Source organism: Bombyx mandarina, chromosome 13 (genome assembly GCF_030267445.1).
Source record: "Bombyx mandarina strain Sakado chromosome 13, ASM3026744v2".
Classification (NCBI taxonomy): Eukaryota; Metazoa; Arthropoda; class Insecta; order Lepidoptera; family Bombycidae; genus Bombyx; species Bombyx mandarina.
In genome coordinates, this window is record NC_143220.1 from 3,721,754 (window position 1) to 3,747,819 (window position 26,066).

Consider the following 26,066-nt stretch of genomic DNA (forward strand, 5'->3'; position numbering starts at 1 on the left):
CGTCGCCGAAATTTTGCTTCTCGCCGAGATTTGAAAACACGTGCGAGAGAGATCGAGCATAAGACGTACATTTCATCATGTCTTTACTTTACGTCTCGGAGGGAATTTGATGGTGTTCTGATTTCCTTCTCGGTATTGTCCGGAGCGAGTGAACCATCCGCAGTTCCTTATGACGCAGTCTGACGTCGTGGTCCCCAGTGGGAGTCCGAGAGCACTGATACGCTCTAAGGCCTGCGCTGGTCCCCCTATAATCTGATAATTTAAAACAAAATCACCATTGTTACAATCCCTCCATCCCTCGACAATTCAAACAGAATAATAAAAAAATCAATAACTACGAACACTTTGAAGCATAATAAACGGGAGTTGAATAATAATAAAATCGTCATGGCCTAAAGGCTAAGACGTTCGGTGCATTCGTATCTAGCGATGCACCGATGTTCGAACCCGCAGGCAAGTACAATATTTCTCATGAAATACGTACTCAAAGGATGTTCACGATTGACGGTGAAGGAATAATACCGTGTATAAAAATCAAAGACCGTAAAATTATAATTTGCGTAACTACTGTTGGTAGGACGTCTTGTGAGTTCGCACAGGTAGGTTCTTGCCTATTTCTGCCGTGAAGTAGTTTTGCATTCAAATAACGGAGACCTTGGACCTCATATCTCAAGGTAGGTGGCAGAATTTACGCTGTAGATGCCCATGGGATCCGATAACCACTTAACACCAGGTTGGCCGGAAGCACGTCTTCCTAGTAAAGCCTCACTCACCTAGGAAAAAACAAAATTGCACTCTTTACATTAATGACAAATAACATGCCCAACAGTGGTGTAATATAAATTGATAGATAGCTCTTAATTGAAACATCACAAACATTAAAATTAGAATACCTAAACTTTATAATTAACTTGGTACAGACGAGCTCACAATCTTATTCGTTACTGAAGCTGTGTACAGTCACAACGAATATTGACGCCCTCGTGAGGTTGAAGATTCAATTGGGTAACATCGCTCACGTGAATGTAATAGGCCATCTGGCCATCCTATTTAAACGCATGACTGCTTTGGGTCAGAATTGACCCAGACGGTGGCTCACAATGCACCCTGTCACTACGCAGTGTACAAATAACAAGAAAGATGTTCTGGGTCACATACTTTTACTGGTGGTAGGACCTCTTGCGAATCCGTGCGTGTAGGTACCACCAACCTGCCTATTTTCGGCCATGAAGCAGTAATTCGTTTCGGTTTGAAGGATGGGGCAGCCGTTGTAACTATACTTGGGACCGTAGAACTTATATGTCAAGGTGGGTGGCGCATTTACGTTGTAGATGTCTATGGGCTCCAGTAAACACTTAACACCAGAACGGCTGTGAGTTCGTCCACCCATCCAAGCAATAAAAAAATAAAAAAGCTTACTCTGCCGAAAACAACGTGTTTGCCATCGAATTGTGGTAGCGGCTTGAATATTATATTGAACTGCGCGCACACTTCGTTATCAGAACTTACAACCATGGATAGTACACCTATACAAAATAAAAATTATTGGAGTCGGAATTTAATAATGATTATGCTTAACGATGTTTCCTTATAAATCTAAATGTGAATTCGAGGCAGAGTTTAGCCGTCGTAGTTTAATATAGAAAGAAAAAAAAACTCGACATTGTTTCGTTTATATAATTGCCGTCTTCAAACTTAAGCTCACGCCTGCTTTAGTCAAATAAATAGGACGCTGTGCGGTGATAGTGACACTTCATTATTTATATTTTACTTTGTTTACTCAGTCTTATTTAGGTTATACATAGGGGCTTACAGTACAGCTTGTTAGTGGTTACCGATGCCTAAAAATCACAACATGAAAACAGCCAGCAACTCTGAAATTCTCGCACTGTCACAAACACGAATGAGATTTTTACGTGACGTTCTTCCTGCATTATTGAACTGATATAATAATATTCTCTGTTCGCAAAACTCTCTTTTTTTTATTGCCCTTGTAGGCAGACGAGCATACGGCCCACCTGATGGTGAGTGGTTACCGTCACCCATGGACTTCAGCAATGCCAGGGGCAGAGCCAAACCGCTGCCTACCAAATATACATAGCTGGCTGAAGAGCTGGCTGAATCATTACAGAATACTTTAAAGGCACAACCATGAATTCTCGTGAACGGGTATTTTTGTTTTTCCTATCTATGCTGATAGCCTTGAGAGCTTAATTCAGCTTCACCGTAACGTATAGGCGAGCTCACGGGGCTCCAACTAGGAGTGTTGCTAACACTAGCCTTAGCAAGAGTAGGGCTTCGCACAATCTACCACCGGATCGGACACGCGACCCACTGAGAAGATCCGGCGAGAAACTTGTGGGCTAATCGGGGTTGAATCTCAATGTTGACAGCGATTTATTGACATTACTGATCTCATTTTTGATGAATAACTTTGTGAATTAGTTACTTATTATTTTGGTCTCATATGTATAGTAAATAAGAGGGAAGAGGTCGACCGAAGAGGACATGGATGGAGTGTGTGAATGACGATATGAGAGAGAGAGAGAGAGAGAGAGAGAGGAGTGATTGTTGAGATGTCGGCTGATAGAAGATAATGGAAGAAAAAAATTAGTTGTGCCGACCCCACCTAGTGGGATGAGGTGGAGATAAAGAAGAAAAAGAAGTTTAGTAAATAGGAGCATTTCAAATGGGAATTAAATTAAATTTGTTGAAAAAATTAAATTATTTTACCAGGCACAGTGTGTCTGAGGCGGTAGCACTCGACACCCATAGGTTCTGTTTGCCCTTCTGGTAAATAGCAGCCGAATCCGTTATCTTTAATGACGTCCCCGCCTCGACAGTATAAGTCGGGAACAATCCTTTAAAGGACAAATATGAGTCTTATTTGTGGTTACCGGAGCGCATAGACATCTATCTATAATAATGCCGCCGACAAGGTGGGTACCTTGAGATATGAGTTCTAATGTCTCAGTATAGTAACAACGGCTGCCCCATCCTTCAAACCGAAACGCATTACTGCTTCACGGCAGAAATAGGCAGGGTGGTGGACTCACAAGAAGCCCCACCACCAGTAATTACGCAAATTATAATATTGCGGGTTTGATTTTTATTACACGATGTTAATCCTTCACCATGGAAGTCAATCGTGAACATTTGTTAAGTACGTATTTCATTGGAAAAATTGGTACCCGCCTGCGGGATTCGAACATCGGTGCATCGCAAGATACGAATGCACCGGACGTCTTATCCTTCAGGCCACGACGAGTTTGGAATAATTCAGGTTGTAATGCGACGGTATTCTATTAATTGTGACCTAAAGATATCTCTAACTCTAAAAATTACATAACTGCGTGTTTTGAAACCAAATTACGCACTTAAAAGATCAGAGCATTCCAGATGTCTTTGCGCAAAAATACTTTTTTTAAATGACAAAATTTAGATTTTATTGTTGTCCTATTTGCTTGTTCCAGTAATACGCGTAAAATTCTTTGAACAGGTTAGAAGAAACTCATTGTATTTTAAATCTGAAGCTATTTATTTTATGAATTATTTGTACAATCCAATTTTATCTATTGAGGTGGATGACGAAATTCAAGTTGTGTATTGATAGCCCCTTCATAATTCTAACCACGAAGTCTTCGGACTCTATCCAATTAAGAAAAAACACGTTATAACTAGTGGTTACTAGTTATTCATCCTGGATATGAGGATTGCAATCTTATAGTACAGAGATATAGAGTCTTATCTCAGTCTCCGAGGAGGAAGGCTCTCATAGGGAACAAAATAAGACAGTTACCTGAAAAATCTGGTCCCTGCGTATGCGTGACCAAAGGGATCACCTCTCACAAGATTCAAGAAAAGCTGACAAGTTTTTGGAACTATATCATTGAATAGTTCTATAGTTACTTTTCCAATTTTCGAACCGCCCACCACCCAAACTTCCATAGAGACTCTAAGGCGAAAAATTATGCAGTGGTTTAGCAAATTTTTTGAAGTTTTTAAGTTAGTGTTAAGTTTATGAAAGAGAGGTTTCAATAAAAATATTTTTATTTTTATTTTTTTTATTGCTATTGTAGGCAGACGAGCATACGGCCCACCTGATGGTGAGTGGTTACCGTTGCCCATGGACTTCAGCAATGCCAGGGGCAGAGCCAAGCCACTGCCTACCGCAAAAATATATTAAACTTTTGCTGCTATTATTTATTACATCACAAATACTGTTTTATATATGGTAACCTTCTTACCAAATTTTTTACTTTTTTATTCTATGAGTCTTTGATATTTAGGGGCTGTTACACACGAGAGTATATTTTGTGGGTCAAAGCACCGAATGCCACTGGCAACACAAAAAAATGAGAAGAAAGACGGTGGCTAGATTTGTATACTCCTTATACCCTACCCGCAGTCTTCAGTCTATTTGTGATTATGACGTTTGCAACAAGTCCAACAAAATGTTTTTATAATAACAAAAAAGTTGCCAACTTACTTAGTTCGGTAAACGTTCAATGGTCGATCAAAACTTGGATCTCGAATATCACGATCAATCTTTTCAGTTTTGAATAGAATAAATGGCAATCTAGAAATTATAAAGCCGATTAAATTATTTGTTTGGAGATTTTATGGAATTGTTACACATGAGTATAAAATAAATGCGCAATTCATACTCACGAAGCACCCAAGATTAATTTGTGTTTTGTCTCCTTCCAATGCTCTTCTAATTCCTTTGTGAGAGGCTGTTCGGATCTCTGTAATTTTATCGGAACGATAACCTGGTTTACTGGTGGTAGGACCTCTTTTGAGTCTGCACGGGTAGGTACCACCGCCCTGCCTATTTCTGCGTAAAGCAGTAATGCGTTTCGGCTTGAAGGGTGGGGCAGCCGTTGTAACTATACTTAGACTTTAGAACTTAGAACTTTAGAACCACTTAACACCAGGTGAGCTGTGAGCTCGTCCACCCATTTAAGCAATATAAAAAAAACCTAATTCATAAGGATTTAAGGGTCATAATATACTTTTAGAGAGAACAAATAAAGTACGAACGGCAATAAGAAGTCTCGAATAGAAATAAAGGTTATTTTTCCGGATTTCATCGAGGTTCCGTTGACGCTGCTTGCACAGAAGTTTGTTGTATGTATTAGTCGGTTCAGGTCGCATCCAGCAGTCGACAAACCCCTGTAAGACGAGACAAGACGCTAATGGAAATGAGCGCACGATCCAACTTGTAATCCCATAGACATCACAGCATGAATCTTCTTCTTACTCCAACACTCTTGTCAGAGCGGTGATGTGCGATGTTCGCCCAACCTGCATACGTACATACGCACACTCATCTTTAAACATGATATTGAAGTTTCAGTTTTACTGGATAAGGGGTGCCCTGCTCTTAAAATTGTAGCGCACGAGTGCTTTGTGTCCGTCATATGCAGGATGGTGGTACTTACTCGTGCGGGCTTTACACACGCCCGATGTAAGTAACCAACAAAATTTATTAATTTAGTGTATTCTATATTTGTTCGTGCGGTTCATGAACACGTCTCAGATAAATAAAAACTTGCACAAAAAATTGCCAGAATCCATTTAGAACGAGACAATAAAAATGAAGGATGTTCATTAGGAAACAAAGATCACGTCAGTGCTCAAATTTCGGCCGCTTAGAAAGATAGTCCAAAACGGACGTTTAAAAAGAGATTTTCACCAATAAAAGGAGGGTCGGCAATCCAGTTCAAATATTTTAATAGCAGTAAGACTCAAGGTTTTAGTGCAAGTGGAAGAAGGAAAGGACTACGTCTGCTGTTCAAAATTCTTACTCCAGTCCTTTGTATGAGATTTATTCTTTTAAGCAGTTCCTTGTTAACATTCATATTCTCTTCGAGCTGTCGTGCGTAGTAGTCTAAACGGCGCGGCTTCAAGTATAACTCCGGGAATAGCTCGGGCGGACTATCGTCTATCTTGTGCTTGGCCAATTGAAGCTATGAACGTTTATGTATGTGCACCAATAATTAAAGCAGTTAATATTTAGTCAATAAATTTTATGTTTAGACCCAATAATTAATTTACCTCTTTTTGATGGTTACACCAACAAGCGTAGAATTCTTTTGATAATAAGGGAAATCTTGGAGGCTGTAATGATGAAATCTGTATAAGTCTTGTTGGCTGGTGCTTATACCTATAGATAACAAATGAAACCCGACCACACTTCACGGTGCTTTTTGCTAAATATTTAATAGTAACATTAGCAATGAGTATCATGACACACTCCGTGCATGCCGTGCCATACCATACGCCTCCAGTGCGGTGTTATGCCATGTCCGATGTTCTGCAGATTCTGCAGGTTCGGAAGATTTCTGTCGCGAAGTTGTCTGAAGGCTCGGACAGTCGTTATTTAATAGATTTGAGAGCTCGATCTCAAATGTCAAGGTCGGTAGGAGCATTTAGGTTGTGATGTGATGTTAGTGTGTTCCAGTAACCTCTCTACACTGAGTGGGCCGTGGTCTGTCCCGTCCATAGTAATAGAAGAATTATTGAAACCAAATGGAAACCTGGTGTTTTTTTTTAATTTTTTTTTATTGCTTAGATGAGTGGACGAGCTCACAGCCCACCTGGTGTTAAGTAGTTACTGGAGCCCATAGACATCCACGACGTAAATGCGCCACCCACCTTGAGATATAAGTTCTAAATTGATAAATTGTCTGGCGATGTGGTTAGAATTAAATAAATAAAAGATGCGATTTGGGCCCTACTGCAGTACCCAGATAATTATTGGTTATGCTAATTACAAGTTTGAATTCACGAGGTTTGCGAATTCGTGGCGGCTTCGGCTTTTCCGGTTCAGGCGGGGGTGTCCTCAATGCTGGATTCTCCAGAAGAGCGTCGCATGTTCGTTCACGTAAGGGGTGCATGCTCTATGTTATTATTTTCATGTAACAAGCTGTATCTTTGTAGGGTGTACTCCGAATCACTAGTGAGACTATTCGGAAGCCTATGAGAACTATTCAATTTTGTGCATACGTAACGAATTGTAAACCTTGATTAACAAGGGCCGGCCCTAATTGTATACTTTTAATCAAACTGACAAATTGACATTTGCCTATCGGACATATGAAATTTGTTACACTGACAGAAAATTCTGTTTTGCAAAAAGCGCAATTTAATCAGGCACGAATAAAAAGAAGGTTCTCAGTTTTTTTTTATGGCTTAGATGGTTAGACTAGCTCACAGCCCACCTGGTGTTAAAGGGTTACTGGAGCCCATAGACATCTACAGCGTAAATGCGCCACCCACCTTGATACATAAGTTCTAAGGTCTCAGGTATAGTTACAACGGTTGCCCCACCCTTCAAACCGAAACGCATTACTGCTTCACGGCAGAAATAAGCGGGGTGGTGGTACCTACCCGCGCGGACTCTCAAGAGATCCTACCACCAGTTGCGGTATATAGGTATATTTTTTGGGTTTCTTTTATACCATTTGAAGTATTATCAGATTGGCATTAAAAACCGTATTGAAATACATGGTTCACGACCTCATATTAGAATAAGTTGGCTGCCAGAAAATAATTAAATCTCTCCGCTTACCTTTGAATTTTGCCTTTCGTCAAATATTTCGTTCCGGTAACCCAAATGAATGTCCAAAGTTTAGTCGATCAAGGTTGGTCTAGATCAAGAGCTGGAGTCAGAGCTGTGAGGAAACAAAGGAAATGAGGATGTGTAAACTGCTACTCAGGCGTATTACAATATGTGCAATGTAAAAACATCTATAGATCACCTATCTCCAAAATTTTCATTTCGGGATTTATGCTAATCGGAAATTCAGCCAAAAATTAGGAATGCGGGAGCAATTCCTGATAAATGTAGTCTGTAGCAGAGGCAGACCATTTTAAAGGTACCAGGTGCAGCTGTAAAATTAAGGAAGGAATATCTACATTTTATATCAACAGCTACCTGACCCGGCAGACTTCGTAGTGCCTCAATCGACAAATAGAAGACCTAAACTTCTGTATAAAATAAACCTAAAACAAATCACAGGAAAAACAAAATTGTTATTTTTATTTAATTCCGAGTATTTTCATATTTATCTACCTTTTAGACCTTCTCTGGACAAATAATTCAAGACCAAATTAGCCAAATCGGTCCAGCCTTTCTCGTGTTTTAGCGAGACTAACGAACAGCAATTCATTTTCATATACAATATAGATTAGCTTTATTATTTATTCTTAAAGTCATTGGTCTTTGCAAACTTACCCTTTTCTCCACTGATTGCAACTATGATAAGTTACTTTAAAATAAAATTTACAAAAATAAAATTGGAATGTTGTAGACTACCTAGTTTGGTATCTATTTTATTTCCTTATTTCTACCACGAAGTTTACTACACAAGAAATGATGAAAAAGAATTATTCTAATACGAGGAGAAAAAAGAACAAAATTTAAATTTTAATAATTCCAATGATTTGTCATAAATCAAAAAATGTCGAACTGAAATACTCTAAATATTCACTATAAGATTTATATGTGATACAATTTAAAAATTATAAAAAATACTTAGTTACTGAAATAGTCAACATGAGAAGTAGTGGTTTGGTTTTGTTTGCATGCGCTGGACTCTTGTTTGTAAGTACCTTCTAAATTTATTCTAATGTAAATTTTTAATCTACTATAATGGGAATAGCATGGGTGTTGAATTTTACACCCGTCATGGTAGCAACAGGTTATAGTACACTTAATCTTAAGATAATGCCATCGCTTATTGGTATTGGCTAAGCCAGGTACGAATCCAAGCTGCTGCTTACCAAACACCAAAGTGGGAATCTATTATGCTGTCAAAATGTCTTCATGCGATTAAACTTCTAAAAACTGAGAAAGTAGCGAAGGTCTTTGACATACAACACTCCTGTCTGTTATTAGCTTATAAAATACACGATGTAATCTCTAAGCGAAGATCATGGTAGGCAGCAGCTTGGCTCTGCGCCTGGCGTTGCCGACGTCCATGAGCGACGGTAACCACTTACCATCATGTGGGCCGTAAGCTTTTCTGCCTATAAAGGCAATATTAAAAATCGAACCGCTAGTATTTCTATGAGGACGATACAAGGGGGACTCACAATGTGTTATCCCTCAGTTTCTCTCTAGCATTCGCAAAAAACACGAGATTACACTTTAAAAGTATGTAGTACACTTACATTTACACTTAAAACATAACGATAAATTTACTGGTGGTAGGACCTCTTGTCAGTCCGCGCGGGTAGGTACCACCGCTCTGCGCATTTCTGCCGTGAAGCAGTAATGCGTTTCGGTTTGAAGGGTGGGGCAGCCGTTGTAACTATACTTGAGATCTTAGAACTTATATCTCAAGGTGGGTGGTGCATTCACGTTGTAGATGTCTATGGGCTCCAGTAACCACTTAACACCAGGTGGGCTCGTCCACCCATCTAAGCAATAAAAAAAAATCATGAAATCTTAATTTTTTTTGCTTTAAAAACAGAGTGGTGGTGCCATCTTGGGCGGATCCGCAGCTTGGAGTCTGTTCCGGATGTCGTATTACTTTTGGACCTCGGACCTCGGCGTGGAGCTATCTTCTAGCGTGCTCTTTATAGCGGGCGCGCTGTTGTGCCTCCCAACTTGTTGGCTGTCCACCCTTGTGCCATATTACCCTAAATCTATTTCGTTATTGACGACTGTAAGTTAAAACATGTTTCAAAATTGCTGTTTGTAAAGATACCCATCATTTTGTAGTTCCATTTAAACCCATAAATTGGTATTCAGAGATACAAGAACGCCTTTAGTTTTTAAAACTGTTTGGTTAGTATGTTATACTTCCAAAATGTTATACTTCTTAAGGGTATATTAAAAAAATTGTGCCTTCTTAACCTAAATAGACCTGGACGTAGATAATTTAAACTGTTCTACTTCCCTATCGTTCCCTACTACAGAGGATCGCGACCACATGTGACGTTTCTCGACTGTGTTCGATTATGGGTGGCATGGAACGCATGGTACAGACTACCACCAAGCGCTTCTCTTACTAGATCGGACTATATGGCTGGTATTTTGCCCACGGCGCGCTTGCCCTCTATGCGACCCGCAATTATGATCTTCTCTAATTCATGTCTTGGAGACTGCATGATGTGCATGATGTGTTAAATTGGACTCGTTAGTTCTCATGGCAGTCCACGGTATTCGTAGCATCCTCTGCCACACCCACATTTTGCTATCGCAGCTTTTCATGCACCATGTCTCCACCCCGTAGAGGAATATGGAAAATACCAGTGCCCGCACCAAGCGCACTTTGTTTCCAAATAATCTTCGCGAATTTCATTTTACAGTTAATGTCTCTATTAATGGCGTCAATGTTCATGATATCATTGGGTATAAGTTCGATTACGGGTCTGTCGCGAGCTCTCCGCGAGCCGGCCGCTCTGAACGCGAGCATGGCGCAGGCGATGATGCTGGATGCCATCGATCCTGCGGTCCGAAGCTCTTTCGCTGCCATGCAACTCGAGGTAGTAATATTATTATTCTAGACGTTTATTAAGACTACAGAGTAATATTATTATTCTAGATGTTTATTAAGACTACAGAGTAATATTATTATTCTAGATGTTTATTAAGACTACAGAGTAATATTATTATTCTAGATGTTTATTAAGACTACAGAGTAATATTATTATTCTAGACGTTTATTAAGACTACAGAGTAATATTATTATTCTAGATGTTTATTAAGACTACAGAGTAATATTATTATTCTAGATGTTTATTAAGACTACAGTATTCTCTCAATCGTCGAAATTTCACTGTACTCCCTGACACCTTATAAATTGAGATTTGTTTGCTGTATTTTATGTTATCTCTTTTATGCTATCGACATTTCGAAGATAATATATCCGAAATATTTTTACTAAAAACAATGTAACTCTTCAATGTGTACTGAAAACAATAAAATCATTTGACAAACAGAAGTGAAAAAGGAGGTTTATTGTCATTGCCTATCTGTGGATAAATTTTATAAGACTGAATGTTTTCTTTTATCGCTTAGTTGGATGGACGAGCTCATAACCCTCCTGGTATTAAGTGGTTACCGGAGCCCATTGACGTCTACAACATAAATGCCGCCACCCACCTTGAGATATGAGTTCTAAAGTCTCAGTATAGTCACAACGGCTGTCCCACCCTTAAAACCGAATTACTGCTTCACGGCTGAAATATGCAGGGTGGTGGTACCTACCCGTGCGGACTCACAAGAGGTCCTACCACCAGTAACAGAATAAACATTAAAATAAATTTAATTTACTATTTTTTTATTTCATGGGATAGCTTCTTTATTTCAGATATTTAGATAGAGATATTTCAGCTTCAGTAACAAATTTTTTTTTTTTTTTTTCCTACCTAAGCTGATAGCCTTGAGAGGCTATGTCAGCGTAACCCTAACTTTAGTAGGTGAGCTCACGGGGCTCAACCTGACGATGTTGCTAACACGAACCCTAGCAAGAGCTGTGCTTCGCAGAATCTACCACCGGATCGGAAACGCGACCCACTGAGAAGATCCGGCGAGAAACTCAGTGGGCTGTGTCTGAGAGTTAATTTACTCGTCGAGCCCTTCGTCGCAAGCGACGGGTTCGACGAGAACGGTGACCGGTGCTTGAAGTACCTAAAAGCACCGTTAGTGGATCGGGAGGATCCGAGATGACGTGTTTTGGGCGACGTCGACTGCTTTCCATTCTGTCCGCAGGATCGGGAATGCAGTAACACACATGCGCTATCAGAACACAAAAACATGATCAATTATTTGTGCAGTTTTTGATTAGCATGTCGAGTTTCAAAACGTCACGTTTTTATTTTCTCACGCATCGATTAGCTATAATTAAATTGAAACTAATATTGTAGTTGAAGTGCTGCGGAGTGAATTCTAACTTGGATTGGTATAAGCATCGAAGCTCGTATCCTCTGGCGTGTTGCGGACGTGCTTCTAATGAAAAGGTACTTGTTGTAAGGTTGTAAAGGTTGTAACTATACTGAGATCTTAGAACTTATATCTCAAGATGGGTGGCGCATTTACGTTGTAGATGTCTATGGGTTCCATTAACCACTAACACCAGGTGGGCTGTGAGCTCGTTCATTCATCTAAGCAATAAAAAAAGGTACGTTATTACATAGATACGATGGCACCCTCATTCCAGTCCACGTGTTGGTGCTGTGAAGTGGCATGTGGAATTATTAAAGATAGTAGACACCACTGCCGTCATATTTACAAAACTCCTTGATCTGGAAGTGAACTTGGAGTCTAAAGACAATGGATAGCGTAGACAGAGTCTACGATTCCTGGAATAAGCCACTGAGAAGTAGGTGCCCTTGACGGAACTTAGGTCGGACCCCGGGTGAAACAGTGTATTGTTATAATCTTACAACTCTTGCTATGTATCTTTCCTCTAAATTTATAGCACAGAACATTCTAAATTGCGAAGGTTGTACTTTTTTTTTTCATTTAACGTTCAATTTTTCCGAAGATTTGTGTTTTATTATTTTTTTAACTGTTGCAGCTGGTTTTTTCATTATTTTGCTTTTATTTACACAGCGCGGGGAAAGGTGTGATTTTCCCTTGTACCCGACGGGTTGCTTACGTCCCGCCCTTATTCAGCTACGGAACTATGTGAACTCGCTGTCGGCTCTAGCATCCGCTATGATCGTCTGCATGGTGAGTGTAAATTGACATCGCCTCATTTGATATTTAGGATTCGTGGAATGCTAAATAAGTAGGCAGCGGCTTGGCTCTGCCCCTGGCATTGCTGAAGTCCATGGGCGACGGTAACCACTCACCATCAGGTGGGCCGTATGCTCGACTGCCTACAAAGGCAATAAAAAAATAAAAAATAAAAGTACTTTTTCAATCTACATTCGGCTTGCTAGTCGGACATTTGGGGGAGTTAGACGATTTTTGCAGGTTGTATTTTGTATTTAGTGTTCATAAGTGTACGTACTTGTACATATGCCCTGTAATATCTAACCCCACCTATAATCTTTAAGCAATTTTAATGAAGTTTTTTAGCAAGACAAGCTGTTGCCCCAAAAAATTTTGCATTTGCAACCATAAAATACAATAGGTTTTATTCTAATCAACATATTTGTTTAAAGGAATTGAGCTATTAGGATTTGGAACTGGTTTGATGAGGTTTCGTATAAGCACCATCAAATTATTCAATCGTTCATAAAAAGTACCATCAAATTATTGGTATTGTACTATTGTGATCATTACGTATCACCATGCTGCTTATTTGTGACGGTTGGATAGATAGTAGTAATTCAATTTTTGGACCCGGACGTCGCGGTGTGATATCTAGCAACCAGTAACCGCTTAAAATCATTTAATGCGAATTCATATAATCATAGTGTGTTCTATGTTACATGATTAATTCGCCTATACGTAGTAATTTAACCATGGGATTACATGATTTTTAACAAAGATATAATAGCTCATAAATTAAGAATTGACATAAGCGAGTCTATAATATCCCTGCTAAAATGATGCGTATTTCTTTGGATTAGAATAGAAAATTCAACGTAGGCGGTAACGTTAATTAATGATGGATTTGTCTTAATCGATTGTCATGTTTTTTGTTTTATTAGGCGGTGACGTTGTTTACGGCGGCTTACACTCTAGTGACGGGGGTTGTGGAACGGGGCGAGACTTGTGTGTTCAAACCGCCGCAGTCGATGTTCGCTTCCTTCACCGCGCCCTCTGTCATTCCTATTGCGACACACCAAATGTGAACGAACAACATCTTGGTCAGTTTTAAATAAAAAAAAAAGAATTATGTATGATTGTGTATCTGTGGAATGAATAAATTTGGAGTTTGAAATGCACGTTTTTGTTTCGTTTTGGACGAAGGGAATGAAAACACATTAGATAGGATATCTTTTTTATTGTAATTTTTTGAACACAATACAACATGCAAGCATCAAAATGCTTTACGAAAATTAGGAAACAATTATATTTTTTTTTTTCTATATTTGGTACCTATTTTTGGTTATTTTCAAATTATACAAGAAAACAATCCCTATACAAAGTCAAACAAAAATTAAAGAATATATTATGAAAAATTTCGTACAACAGGGAGAACGCGGGGGCGGTCCCCTCCAGGTTGGCACTACGCTACCCATTTACAGGACTATAACTATTATTAAAATATGTAATATTATAATTGAAGAAGCTGCCGACCCGGCCGTGGGGCCGCCCCCGCGCGCCGCCCTCACCAACACGACGCGTCCTCGACCAGCACCAGCAACACTATACATTATTCACAACAATAGCTAAACGTAGGACCGTTACGAGTCTAGGATAATAATTTTAAGCGATCGATTTAGTGTTTAAGTATTCGAAGATTGCAATTAGCGGCGTATGAACGCGCCGGGGGTCGAGGGCGCTGCTATCGGTCCGTCGCGAGCGCGAACGCGTCACTGTTTGTTGGAATTGTGAATTATAGTCTGCACCGGCTCGCGTCGGACCGGAAGGGAAGTCATCTCGCAGGACACAGCGCGTCTGAGTTCCGCAAAGAGGGCTTTACGCACCGCATGAATACAGAGCATTGATGAATGTAGTGACGCCTAGCACCGGAATCGTCGACTGACTAAGCGAGCGGAGCGACAAGGCTGGGGCCGCTCCGACGCGACAGCGATATGGAGAGAAAGCCGCGGCAATCTACTCGATTATCTATCTACACTAATAGGATATCCGTCGACGGGACGACGCAGAGGAAGGTGTCGGCGGTTCCGGGGCTGCGCCGGCGGCGGCGACGTCGCCCGCTAAGTTAAGGCCATCGAGCGAGTCGCGCGCCGCCGTAATTGGTTAACATTAGATCTATCTAGAATAAATATGTGTGGGTGTGTGCGCGCGCTCAGGGCGGCTTTAGCGCCGCGCGCCGCGATGCTTGCGGTGCGTGCGGCCGCGCGTCCGCCCCCACCACAGCGCCACCAGCGCCAGCGCCGCCGTCACGCCGCGCCGCGCTCTGACACACACAACGCCACATACACTCTCCCGCTCTACTCGCTACTCGCTGCGAGCTGTGAGCTTGTTGTCTTACAGTGATTCGCTTCTAACGTGCTATATACTGTACGAAGGTGTGGCGCGAATCAAATGTTTGATCACTAGTATACATTGTGATATTAATTATTAATTTCGTACTCATAATTATTTTATAAGCTTTAATTATGTGTTAAATCTTGAAAATATTTGTTTACTAAGTTAATGGTACCTAAAGTTTAGATACGAAACGAATTTATGTACGAATTCGTTATTGTCCTATGAATATTTGATTTGATTGTAAATATGTTTCATTGATTCTATTGTCCGACTGATCAAAACATGGTAGGTAAATGAAAAGAAAATCAGCAAATAAATTCCATGCCTCGTTAAGCGCATAAAAGATGATTTTAAATGAGTTTTATTTGTTAAATTCGCATGCTCTTTAAATGAATAAACGTGCAACAAAAACATAAAGATACCTGATGATTAATGCGTCATCGATTTAAATGCTTTGCTAATGAACCAATATTGGACATAGTTACTTTTGATCAAATATTGGTTCTCTAAAAGTCACTGTAAAATATTGCCATAACAAATTCTGATAATTTTCACTTGTAAGTTAAAATTGTTTTGTTACTTCAACTGATGTGATTGTGTTGTTAATTTTAAATTTGACGCGAGTGATTTAAAAAAAAAATTTTATTGATATAAAGTTTGTTCTTTAATCTGAATAGTATACACATTTTTTGGTTATACTAAGTAACACCCTGTATGTGTGTGGGTGTATCCAAGAATATTTCGAAGCGATTTAAATCGAACACGCATGCGCACAAACAAACAGGTGTGAACAGAGCAGATGCATGAATGTATAAGAAGAGTGGGGATGGTTACCGATGCACACAACACGCGAGATTGCTCACCAGAGTAGCGCACTGCCCGCCCTGCAACAAGCGAGACGTCGCGTTCACACACAGACCGAACAAGCGGGGAGCTAACCGCGCGCAAGCGGCCGCCGGTCACACACAGACAACACGGACAAGCGGCCGGCGGCACCGCCCAACGTGCTCGTTGTCAACGATTTTAGTATGCGATGCTGCTTTCGTTAGTCGCATTAATGAAGACGAGATATTTTGTAAGTTTAGCTGATTATCGTCCGTGAGATATGTGATGAGCTTTTGCGTTACTAAAGACGCAAATTAAATGGAAAAGAGATTTTGAGAGAGAGAGAGAGAGATATTGGGATAACTAGTTGTTATATGCACAGTTCCAGATGAGTAGAAATGTCTCCGATATTATGTTTTTTATTTGTATATAAAATGTTCTATTTCTTTTTTAAATATAAAAGTTGACAAGTTAAAAACAGTGTTCCTAAAAATATTTTGTGTATATTCATAGATAGAATAGTGGTTGTCATTGTAAAGAATTCAAACCAGTTTCGGTAGTAATGTAGAGCGTAGTGCGTGCGTGTGTGCGTGTGCGTGCGGGTGCGTGCGTACCTGGCAGGCGGCGCAGTGCGGGGGCTCGCAGCCGGCGAGCTGCAGGCGGTGCGGGGCGCCCCCCGCCGAGCAACACGCGCCGCCCTCCTCGCACTCCGGCTCCCAGCAGTCCACCTCGCCCAGCTGGAACCACGCGCAACATGAACTTGAGTCTTTAACGTATAAGCGTCCATGGCTTAATAGAAAAGATGGCCGGTGTACTCCTTTTTTTTCCTACCTATTTATTTACTGGTGGTAGGATTCTTGAGAGTCCGCGCGGGTAGGTACCACCACTCCGCCTACCCGTGCGGTATCTACCCGTGCGGATTTATGAAGTGTTCTACGACCAGTAAGGTTCAACGAGTGAGCTGGTGACTCCCAATTTTTACTGTTCATTTTATTTCACCAAATTTTATTCCATCATTTTGGAAGTCGTTCGTTACGTCGTATTGGGTACTAAATCCGGTAATCGTTCTTGTCAAACCCATCGCTTGCGACGAAGGGCACGACGAGTAAATTAACCCCACACAGCCCACTGAGTTTCTCGCCGGATCTTCTCAGTGGGTCGCGTTTCCGATCCGGTGGTAGATTCTGCGAAGCATGGCTCTTGCTAGGGTTCGTGTTAGCAACTTCGTCAGGTTTGAGCCCCGTGAGCTCACCTACTAGTTAAGGTTACGCTGATATAGCCTCTCAAGGCTCTCAGCTTAGGTAGGAAAACATCCAACGGTACTAAATTTAAGTCTGTGGTACTGACAAGGCATTCGCATATCTGGCACTGGTAGAGCCAGCGCTCCCCGCTGCGGAAGGTGACGTGGTGCATCTCCTGGTGGCGGCAGTGGTAGCGCGCGTCGCAGTGCGGGCAGCACGACGCCGGCGCCGACACCAGCGACGCCGACGCCGCAGTGCTCAATAAATCCAGCTGAAACTAAAGATAATGTTCGATGAAATTACATTGTGTTTTGGTGGCCATTGTATTCTACTGAGAATTAATGGAGACGAATGCTCCGAATTCCGTGGACGGCCAAGAGGACAAATAAATCTATTCTGGATCAGTTTCGCATCCGAGTCAGGCTCTCAACAATCTTTTACCAAAGGATCCTCAGCTACTTCGGTCATATTGCCCGCAGATAGTCAGATAACTTGGACAAAGTGATTGTGATTCGGTAATAATTTTTTTTTAACGTTTTTAGCTTATTTTTTAGCTTATTTATTTATTTATTTAGTGTACCTACTCGTATAGAGCAATGCGACTGTGTCGGTTTTTGAATTCTGAACGGAAATACCAGACTGTCTAATGAAGAACGTACTTAATTCATACCCATACTCAATTCTATAAAATAATAAGCTCGCTAAAATCACTATTTTACAATGGAGACGTTGTACTCAAGCTCTCAATGTACGGGTTCGAAGAGGACGCGGTGCTTGTGGTACCTAAAAGCACCGTTAATGGATCGGGAGGATCCGTAATGACGTGTTTAGGTCGACGACGTTTTTTACTGGTGGTAGGACCTCTTGTGAGTCCGCGCGGGTGGATACCACCACCCTGCCTATTTCTGCCGCGAAGCAGTAATGTGTTTCGGTTTGAAGGGTGGGGCAGCCGTTGTAACTATACTTGAGACCTTAGAACTTATATCTCAAGGTGGGTGGCGCATTTACGTTGTGGATGTCTATGGGCTCCATTAACCACTTAACACCAGGTGGGCTCATAGCTCGTCCACCCATCTAAGCAATAAATAAAAAAAATCGACTGTTTATCATTCGGTCTACAATATCGGTTATACAACATTGTACATACAACGCGCGCAATAAATGCAATCTAGTATAATTCGAATACGTACCGTCGCGGTGACGTTGTCGTCGGCGTCGCAGGCGCAGGTGGCCCGCGCGCACGCCGCCACGCCCGCCGCGCACGTGCACACGCGGCACCCCCCCGCCTCGCGCCACGTCGCGCCCTCCGACACCACGCGCCCTTGCCACGAACAGCCTGCACACACACCAACAACATTGAGCCTCTGTCGTATCGATCGCCACACAATATATTTATAAATTAATACGTGAAGCAAAAACTTTGTACCCCTTTTTACGAAAATTGCGCGGACGAAGGAGTATGAAATTTCTCACACTTATAGAGTATTTTTTTCTATCTATGCTATAGCCTTGAGAGGCTATTTCAGCTTCGCCCTAACGTGTAGGTGAGCCCACGGGGCTCAAACCGGAGTGTTGCTAACACTGGCCCTAGCAAGAGCAGTGCTTCGCAGAATCTACCACCGGATCGGAAATGCGACCCACTGAGAAGATCCGGCGCGAAACTCAGTGGGCTGTGTCTGTGGGTTAATTAACTCATCGAGCCCTTCGTCGCAAGCGACGAGTTCGACGAGGACGGTGACCGGAGCGAATATCGAGGAGTACAAAATGTTAATATTTTATTAAATGATGCATAAAAAATACATTAATTAAATCAATAAAAAAAAACATTACACACACTACCATGTATTTTTTTATTGCTCTTGTAGGCAGACGAGCATACGGCCCACCTGATGGTAAGTGGTTACCGTTGCCCATAGACTTCAGCAATATCAGGGGCAGAGCCAAGCCGCTGCTTACAGAATTAATCACCTAAGAGGACATCACGAGTTAGAGCCTTTGTTGGTATATAAATGGGCATTCACGCTAGAAGTCAATCGAACCGGTGTCAAGGTTTTCGCAAACCTTCTCAGCGAACATGTACTTTTGTTGAAAACTATTAAGGGATTATATTATGTTTATGGGAGTTTCCAATAAATTCGTTATTTGTGTTTCATTATAATGGAAATACATTGATATATACGTATTGGATATTCTTGAGCTGAATAGGTTGATTGATGGAGGGAGAACTAAGTTATGACTAGCGATAAGAGGGACGTAGCACTCACTTAATTCACAGTTTTCGTTGAAACATTCGCATCTGAATCCTCCGTCGATGTTGACGCACCGCGCGCTGTGGTGGCACGTGTGCGAGCCTTCGGTGCATTCGTCTACGTCTGGAACACAGGACAAGAATTATAAAGAATTTATAAAAAAATATACTTGAACGACATCTGCATAATGTTTTACACTTAGCGTATTCTTGAATACAAGATAAAGCTTTTAGGGATCATTTAGTCACTAACATTCTTTAATGCTTTTACATATCCTTCATTTTGAAAAGTGTATCTAAAAGGCAATACCACTTTCATTGAATCTTATCTGCTTTCTACAGCAGTAATAATAGGCTATTCACATTAAGGCTAACAGACTATTGCTATATAATCTGTAAGTACCTTTGCAAGTATTAAGTATCGGGTCCTTTTTGTAGCCGTGCGCGCAGATGCAGTAGTAGGAGCCGGGCGTGTTAACGCACAGTGCGTGGGGGGCGCAGGGCGGAGGGGTGTGGGGTGCGGGCGGGGTACACTCGTCGAGATCCCGCTCGCAGCGCGCGCCCGCAAACCCCGCGCCGCACCCGCACCTCCCCGGCGCCACGCACGTGCCTCCGTTCAAACAACCCCCGGGACATATAGCTGTGTGTGATAAAAGATTAGCGAGCTCATTGATCTGACGCACTAGTAAAATAATATATGACGTGTCATTATATAAACAATCGAGGGCAGTATACTGACGCATGCACGTGTATCCGTCGCCCTCGTATCCGTCCCGGCACCGGCACGTGTAGGAGCCCGGCGTGTTGGTGCAGACTGCGTCCGCGTGGCACCCGTGAGTGTTGCCCTCACATTCGTCCACCTGGAACACAATTAAAACTATAAATCGAATTCTTACTTTTAGTATTTAAGTATAGAGACCCATTATTGCGATCTTTAGGTTTTTGTTGAAGACGTCGCATCACTTATACACAGCATTCCCTATTACAAGAACAATCTAATTTAAGGATGAAAAATGAAGAAATCCTATAAAACTACACATCGAAAAAGAAGTTTCACTTCATTCATGTGCGCCAAGTTGCGCGAGTATCGTTTGGCAAATGTGACATATTATACACACCTTTCTCGACTCTCGAAGGAATCGACTTTGTAACAACATTATTGTATAGCTGAGTTGAATTTAAAATAATTATTTTATTTTTTTAAGCCACTCTGTTACCTCGACGCAGTTAAACTTGTCCTTCCTGGTGTATCCCCCCAAGCACTGGCACACGTAGCCGCCGACCACGTTGACGCAGCGCGTGTTGGAGTGGCAGTGGTGGCCGTGCAGGCCACCGGCTTCCTGGCATTCATCAACATCTGCAATAATATAAATTTCAGTCCAGTTAAGGCAGGCTCTCAACTTTGTTGAAGTGAAACTTCTAATGCGACTTCCAACAAGTTTGCGTTAAACGTTTAACGCTACCATGAAATAGAAAGAGACAGAGCGAGAGTGAATGCGTGGCACTCGAACGCATACGCGTAGTATATCTGTTACAAGCCAGCGCGAGCGTAAGCAACGAGTAGCGTCTAATATTTTAATGAAGTATTTAAAAAAAAAAAAAAAAAATATATATATATATATATATTTATTTTTCTGTCAATAATTTAAAATATATATAATATAAATGTTAAAGATGTAGCATCTTTTATACACAGCATTCACTATTACAAGAGCAATCTGATTTAAGAAAGAAAAATGAAGAAAACTGCAATACTACACATCGAAAAAGAAGTTTCACTTCATTCACGTGTACTAAGTTGCACGCGCATCGTTTTTTTTTTATTAGTATATTCCTATGTCCTTATCTATATATTAATACGTGAAGTAATAATGTAGTACCCCTTTTTACGGAAATCGTGTGGAAGGAGAAGTGTGAAAATTTCCACACTTATAGAGAATATAGAGGAGTGCAGAATGGTATTTTTTTGTTAATTATGTATAAAAAATAAAATAAAAAATTTAAATAATTTAAATTAATGTTCAAACTTATAATTTCATTTTATTGTAGTCGAATTTGGACCACTAGTATCATATATTAATGTTTGTAATGTATCCCGTGTAAAAATTTTAAGAAAATAATATTATGATTGCTCTTTAAATTGTGATAGGGAAAGAGAGAAAGATTTTAAGAAATCACTGTTACTAACATTAATGTGGATTAATATTATTTAAAATAGATGAATAATAATAATTAATGATTAAAAAAATATTAAAAACAGAGAGAAACTGTTTACAAAATAGTACCTACTTTAAATAGTACTTAAATACAATATCTGCTAAATCGCAAAATCTACTTTGTATCATGAATAATTTACAAAAAAGAAATACAAATGCCCGGGGAGTTCTCTTTAGGAATTTCTCAGTAGTGATGTACCTTGACAGGTGAGGCCGTCCCCCTGGAAGCCCTGGTTGCACTTGCAGGTGTACTTGGTGTTGAGGTTCATGCAGGTCGCGTTCTCGTCGCACGAGTGGCCCATGTTACAGTAGTCCACGCCTGTCCACATTAATCATCAAACGAGACGTCGAACACGTCAATAAGAAAACAAAAACTTTCTACATACAACAGCAAGCACTAGGAACTAGGAGCCTAGGAACCTAGCACTAGGAACACATAAAACAACAAAAACTAGACCGATAATTTGATATATTTAGTACAGAGATTGAATCCTACCAGAAATTTAATGCATTAGCTACAGTACCAATACTAATTGCAATTGCAAAAGAAGCAATTGATATAATTGAGGATCAATTCTATAGCCAATGAATGAACATAGAGACTTAAACTGAGAATTTGTCATTAATTAAAATAGTCTGGTCGTATCGCAAACTGTTATATTAAATTAACTTAGGCACCCAATAATTATTGATAATTGCTTATTGAAAAGCAAGAGTGCATTACTAATAAAAATCTTACGTTACGATCGTTTTTTCTTGGTTAGAGTACCCCTCCGCATCGTCCCATAAGGAACTTCGTTTCAAAAATAATATGTGAATGTTATTTTTACCAGGGCAGAACTTGCAGCACTCTCCGGGCACGCTGAACTGCTGGGGAGGGTCGCAGGGCAGCCGAGGACACGCCAACTCGGGGTCCACGCGGGTGCACTGCATGTTCCCGTCGTGGCACACGCACTCGGCGCACTCCTTCGGCGCAAACCGTTCCCCGTGCTCGTACAGATTACCCCACAGCAAACATTGCCCTGGAAGATTACAAAACGTACTCTACTGTAATCAATTTTAGTTATGTCAGGGCGTCTTGTAAGTCCTACTCTGACCGAGTTCTGACCCCGAGCGGAGATCAGACATTTTTTTCATATTTTTTTCCTACCCATTCTAGTAACCTCGAGGGGTCATAATAGATTCACCGAGCGAGTAGGTGAGCTCATGGGGCTCCAACCTGAGGACAAGAGGTCGGGTGAAAGAGCACAGAGGAGTCGTTTATTGGGTAGGGTCCTAAATGTGCGATTTGTGAACCGTCCAATCCCACATACCTCACGCGCCCCCTAGGCACCGGGACCCCGTAGGAGGTTGGGCCCCTGGCCCGAAAAAAAGGGGCGTCCTATAAACCCGTACGAGTAGGTTGGTACCTACCCGTACGGCAGAAATAAGTAAGATTGACCACCATCCTACTTATTTCTGCCGTACGGGTAGGTTTTTTTAGGGAAGCAGTTATGTTTTTGAATTGTGGCATAACCCGTAAGCTGTAATTTATTTATATTTCAAATTGAAATGTGAAAAATGCATATTTCAAATTCCAACTGAATCATAGTAGCCGTATTGCCGTCGTCCAAATCTGATATTTGGAATGATCCAGTAGAAATTTTCGAGATGGGAAAATATAATATAAACAATACGCACTCAGACACGTAGGACAGCACTCTCCCGGATGTAATACAGGATTCTTGCATTCCGCTCTGTCGCATTCTACTGGCCTGCACGTTATCTCACCGTGCTGTAATGATTAATAAAACCACATTTCAGAATATCTCTATGAATAGTGAGTTGAAGTTTGAGTATTATTTGCATACCACGCAGGAGCAACGATTGCAGTCTCGCTGCCAAGTGGCGCCGTCAGCGTGCACTGTCCCATTAGAGTAGCATGACTTCTGACAGTCGCACTGCTCTAACCTGGATATCCTAGCTTCTGCACCTACTAGCTGTAATGTAATATTCTTTGATTTAGTAATCTGATACAATTTTATACAAAAAAATAGAGGTTAGCTATTTTACTTTGAGCGAAAGGTCGTGGATATGTGTAGTGAGTTCTTGTACGGTAGCCTGAAGTAGCGCGAATTGTCCGCAAGTGGGACACTCCGAGTCTAAGCCCGGACATTGGGCCAGATAGCCGTGCGGCCCGCTCACCAGCCTTACCTCCTGGAGAGCTCCCTGTAATGTAAAAAAAAATGCATTCACAATGTGGGTATAATTGAAATTAGTCCAAATAGTAGTGGAGTAATAATAAATTAACCTTGAATAAGGAATGTTTGTTGTTTCTCTGACCGATCCATAGCGTGAGCTGTGGCTGAGTGAAGTTTCGATCGGGCGGTGGGATGAGTCGCCGGTACAGGAGGTGGCAGTCGACGTACAGAGTGGCCTGCGCGCCGGAGACCGACAGTGCCACTCGGTGCCACGAGCCGTCCGCCAGCCGAAACGGGAAGGTCTCGACGCGCGGCGCGGCCCCTCCCGCTGCCACGTAGTGCAGTCGAACCTCGTCGCGCCGGCCGCTCGACTGCACCTCGAGGTACCTGCGCAGCGCCACACGATACACACACTCACGCGGCCCTCGGACTGACTCCGCCGCGCCCTCGCTTACTGTTCCGAGGTACACAATAAACAAAGCAAATAACACACAATTTTAATGGCGGCGGGCGGAACCGACCGCGAGCGGACATCGGCTCGCTCTACATCTCAATATCGCTCGGCCTGGATGGGGGACCATGTACCTCGGAACGAATCGCGTTCGGTGTCGACGGAGTCACTCTGGTGTCTGATTAAATGCTTCGGTGTCGCGGAGACAGTCTCGCGGCGTGCCCGGTGGGTATTATTAAAATTAAACGATCGACATGTCACTCAATGGTTGAATAGCACCATGGAGTTACAAGACGATGCGCTTTACGTCGGACACGACGCGAGACCGTTCGGATTCCCATGTCGCTTGGAATGCATGTGCGAACGAGGCCGGCGGTGTCCCCTCGTAGCGCGTGCGAGCCGCGCCCCCGCCGCAACCATCTCGACATCCAGCCGGTCACATCGGATACTCAGTTAGCGGTTAGACATCACAATATACGTCAAGACACAGAACACAAGACGGACGATGGAGGAGAACGCGGGGAGCCCATGCAAAAATGCTCGCCCGCGCACACATACATCCATGCAGAGGTGACAGAGAGCGTAATCAACGGATCGAGGAGGACATTCCGAGGCACAGGACATTCCAAGATACATGATTCTCCCCTTTGCGCGCGCACGCATGCCGCCGGTGATTCTATGCGGGATGCGTGCGCGCGCAGCGATGTTGAGATCTAGAACTCACCGTACAGTAGACGCGTACCGCACGTCCCGCCGCCGTCACGCCATCTTCGCCTTTGCTGTTCTTACAGGGCTTCATGTTGCAGGCCTTTTTACCATCAACGAATTAATAAACTTGAAACTATTTCAAAATTTGCTATTTAATTTTTAATTTGTTGTTTATCCGAATAAATAGAAACAATGAGATAAATACGTATTTTCGACAGGAATCGTTTATGATCTTATTGTGATTCTTCGATCTTATGAATTAGAATAAAATTTAAAAGGGTTCAGAGTAACATTAACACAACCATTTTGTTGTGCTTTACCGTCATTTAATACTATATATAATATATTTCAATTATTTTCACAATGATTCTCATTTGCATTTAAGCATTCAACTTAGATATAATATTTATTTCATATAATATATAAATTATAACACAAATATGTACTAAAAGCACTATTAACATCGAGTAACACAAAGCGACTAGTGTACCTGTTGAATCCATGTGAAAAAGAAATAATTGTGCCAGAATTGGCGGGCTCTTGCCGGAGCGAGGTCAGCACCGTGAACTCGGGCGAGCGACGCAGCAACTCTGCCGCGTGGTTAAACGCCTCCCCTTCGATTTGTAGCGAACGTGAATCACCTGGAAAAAATAACATTTTATTTTTACTCCTGGAAAAAATAACATTTTATTTTTACTCCTGGAAAAAATAACATTTTATTTTTACTATTTTTTTTTTTCTATTTTTATGTGGTTGATTCGAATTCTTTTGTCTAACCACCAATATATACATAACATCTGAATCTCGGAAACGGCTCCAACGATTTTCATAAAATTTAGTATACAGGGGATTTCGGGGGCGATAAATCGATCTAGCTACGATTTATTTTCAGAAAATGTTGTTTTATTCGTGTTTTCAATAATCAACTTTATCGATAATTTTGATTTTTTCTTTAAATAACCAGTTCATATTTTCGAAGTTATACTTCTTTAGGCGCGTTATGAAAAATTGATGAAAGTGAAACTTTACGATGCGCGCGCATCGTGACACAAAATTAACAGAAATGAAGTTGCCCACTAAATCGCTCATTACAACACGACCGACGTAACTTGGCGAGTCTGAAT

General features: G+C 41.5%; 3 protein-coding genes across 5 annotated transcripts in view; 1 reads left to right on the forward strand and 2 right to left on the reverse strand.

The window, feature by feature from the left end:
- Positions 1-55: 55 nt before the first annotated feature.
- LOC114252570 (uncharacterized) lies at positions 56-6,902 on the reverse strand. Its single transcript, XM_028187099.2, has 10 exons — positions 6,780-6,902; positions 6,061-6,123; positions 5,811-5,972; positions 5,044-5,175; positions 4,672-4,748; positions 4,490-4,579; positions 3,800-3,955; positions 2,734-2,861; positions 1,420-1,526; positions 56-252 (listed from the first exon to the last, which is right to left on the reverse strand). Exons 1-10 carry the CDS (start codon positions 6,900-6,902, stop codon positions 76-78), a joined length of 1,215 nt encoding a protein of 404 aa, XP_028042900.2. The 3' UTR covers positions 56-75.
- A 1,661-nt stretch (positions 6,903-8,563) lies between these two features.
- On the forward strand, positions 8,564-13,769 carry LOC114252691 (uncharacterized). Its single transcript, XM_028187276.2, has 6 exons — positions 8,564-8,611; positions 9,483-9,677; positions 10,324-10,500; positions 11,884-11,976; positions 12,572-12,691; positions 13,621-13,769. Exons 1-6 carry the CDS (start codon positions 8,564-8,566, stop codon positions 13,762-13,764), a joined length of 777 nt encoding a protein of 258 aa, XP_028043077.2. The 3' UTR covers positions 13,765-13,769.
- Positions 13,770-13,896: 127 nt separating this feature from the next.
- The window catches only part of LOC114252646 (protein kinase C-binding protein NELL1), a 58,668-nt gene continuing 46,498 nt past the window's right edge, over positions 13,897-26,066 (reverse strand). The window contains exons 3-18 of one of the 3 annotated variants that reach the window (XM_089732287.1): positions 25,433-25,583; positions 23,894-24,170; positions 23,656-23,811; positions 23,454-23,582; positions 23,284-23,377; positions 22,434-22,625; positions 21,803-21,922; positions 20,605-20,744; positions 20,127-20,247; positions 19,791-20,027; positions 19,404-19,511; positions 18,330-18,475; positions 17,246-17,416; positions 16,513-16,635; positions 15,937-15,957; positions 13,897-14,999 (exon numbers count right to left, since the gene is read on the reverse strand). In XM_089732287.1, the coding sequence (XP_089588413.1) occupies positions 14,889-14,999; positions 15,937-15,957; positions 16,513-16,635; positions 17,246-17,416; positions 18,330-18,475; positions 19,404-19,511; positions 19,791-20,027; positions 20,127-20,247; positions 20,605-20,744; positions 21,803-21,922; positions 22,434-22,625; positions 23,284-23,377; positions 23,454-23,582; positions 23,656-23,811; positions 23,894-24,170; positions 25,433-25,583 (2,297 nt within the window). In that variant the 3' untranslated portion in view covers positions 13,897-14,888. Of the gene's footprint in view, positions 15,000-15,907; positions 15,958-16,512; positions 16,636-17,245; positions 17,417-18,329; positions 18,476-19,403; positions 19,512-19,790; positions 20,028-20,126; positions 20,248-20,604; positions 20,745-21,802; positions 21,923-22,433; positions 22,626-23,283; positions 23,378-23,453; positions 23,583-23,655; positions 23,812-23,893; positions 24,171-25,432; positions 25,584-26,066 lie in introns of all 3 variants that reach the window. The other 2 variants (XM_028187214.2, XM_028187215.2) reach the window with 2 other exon arrangements.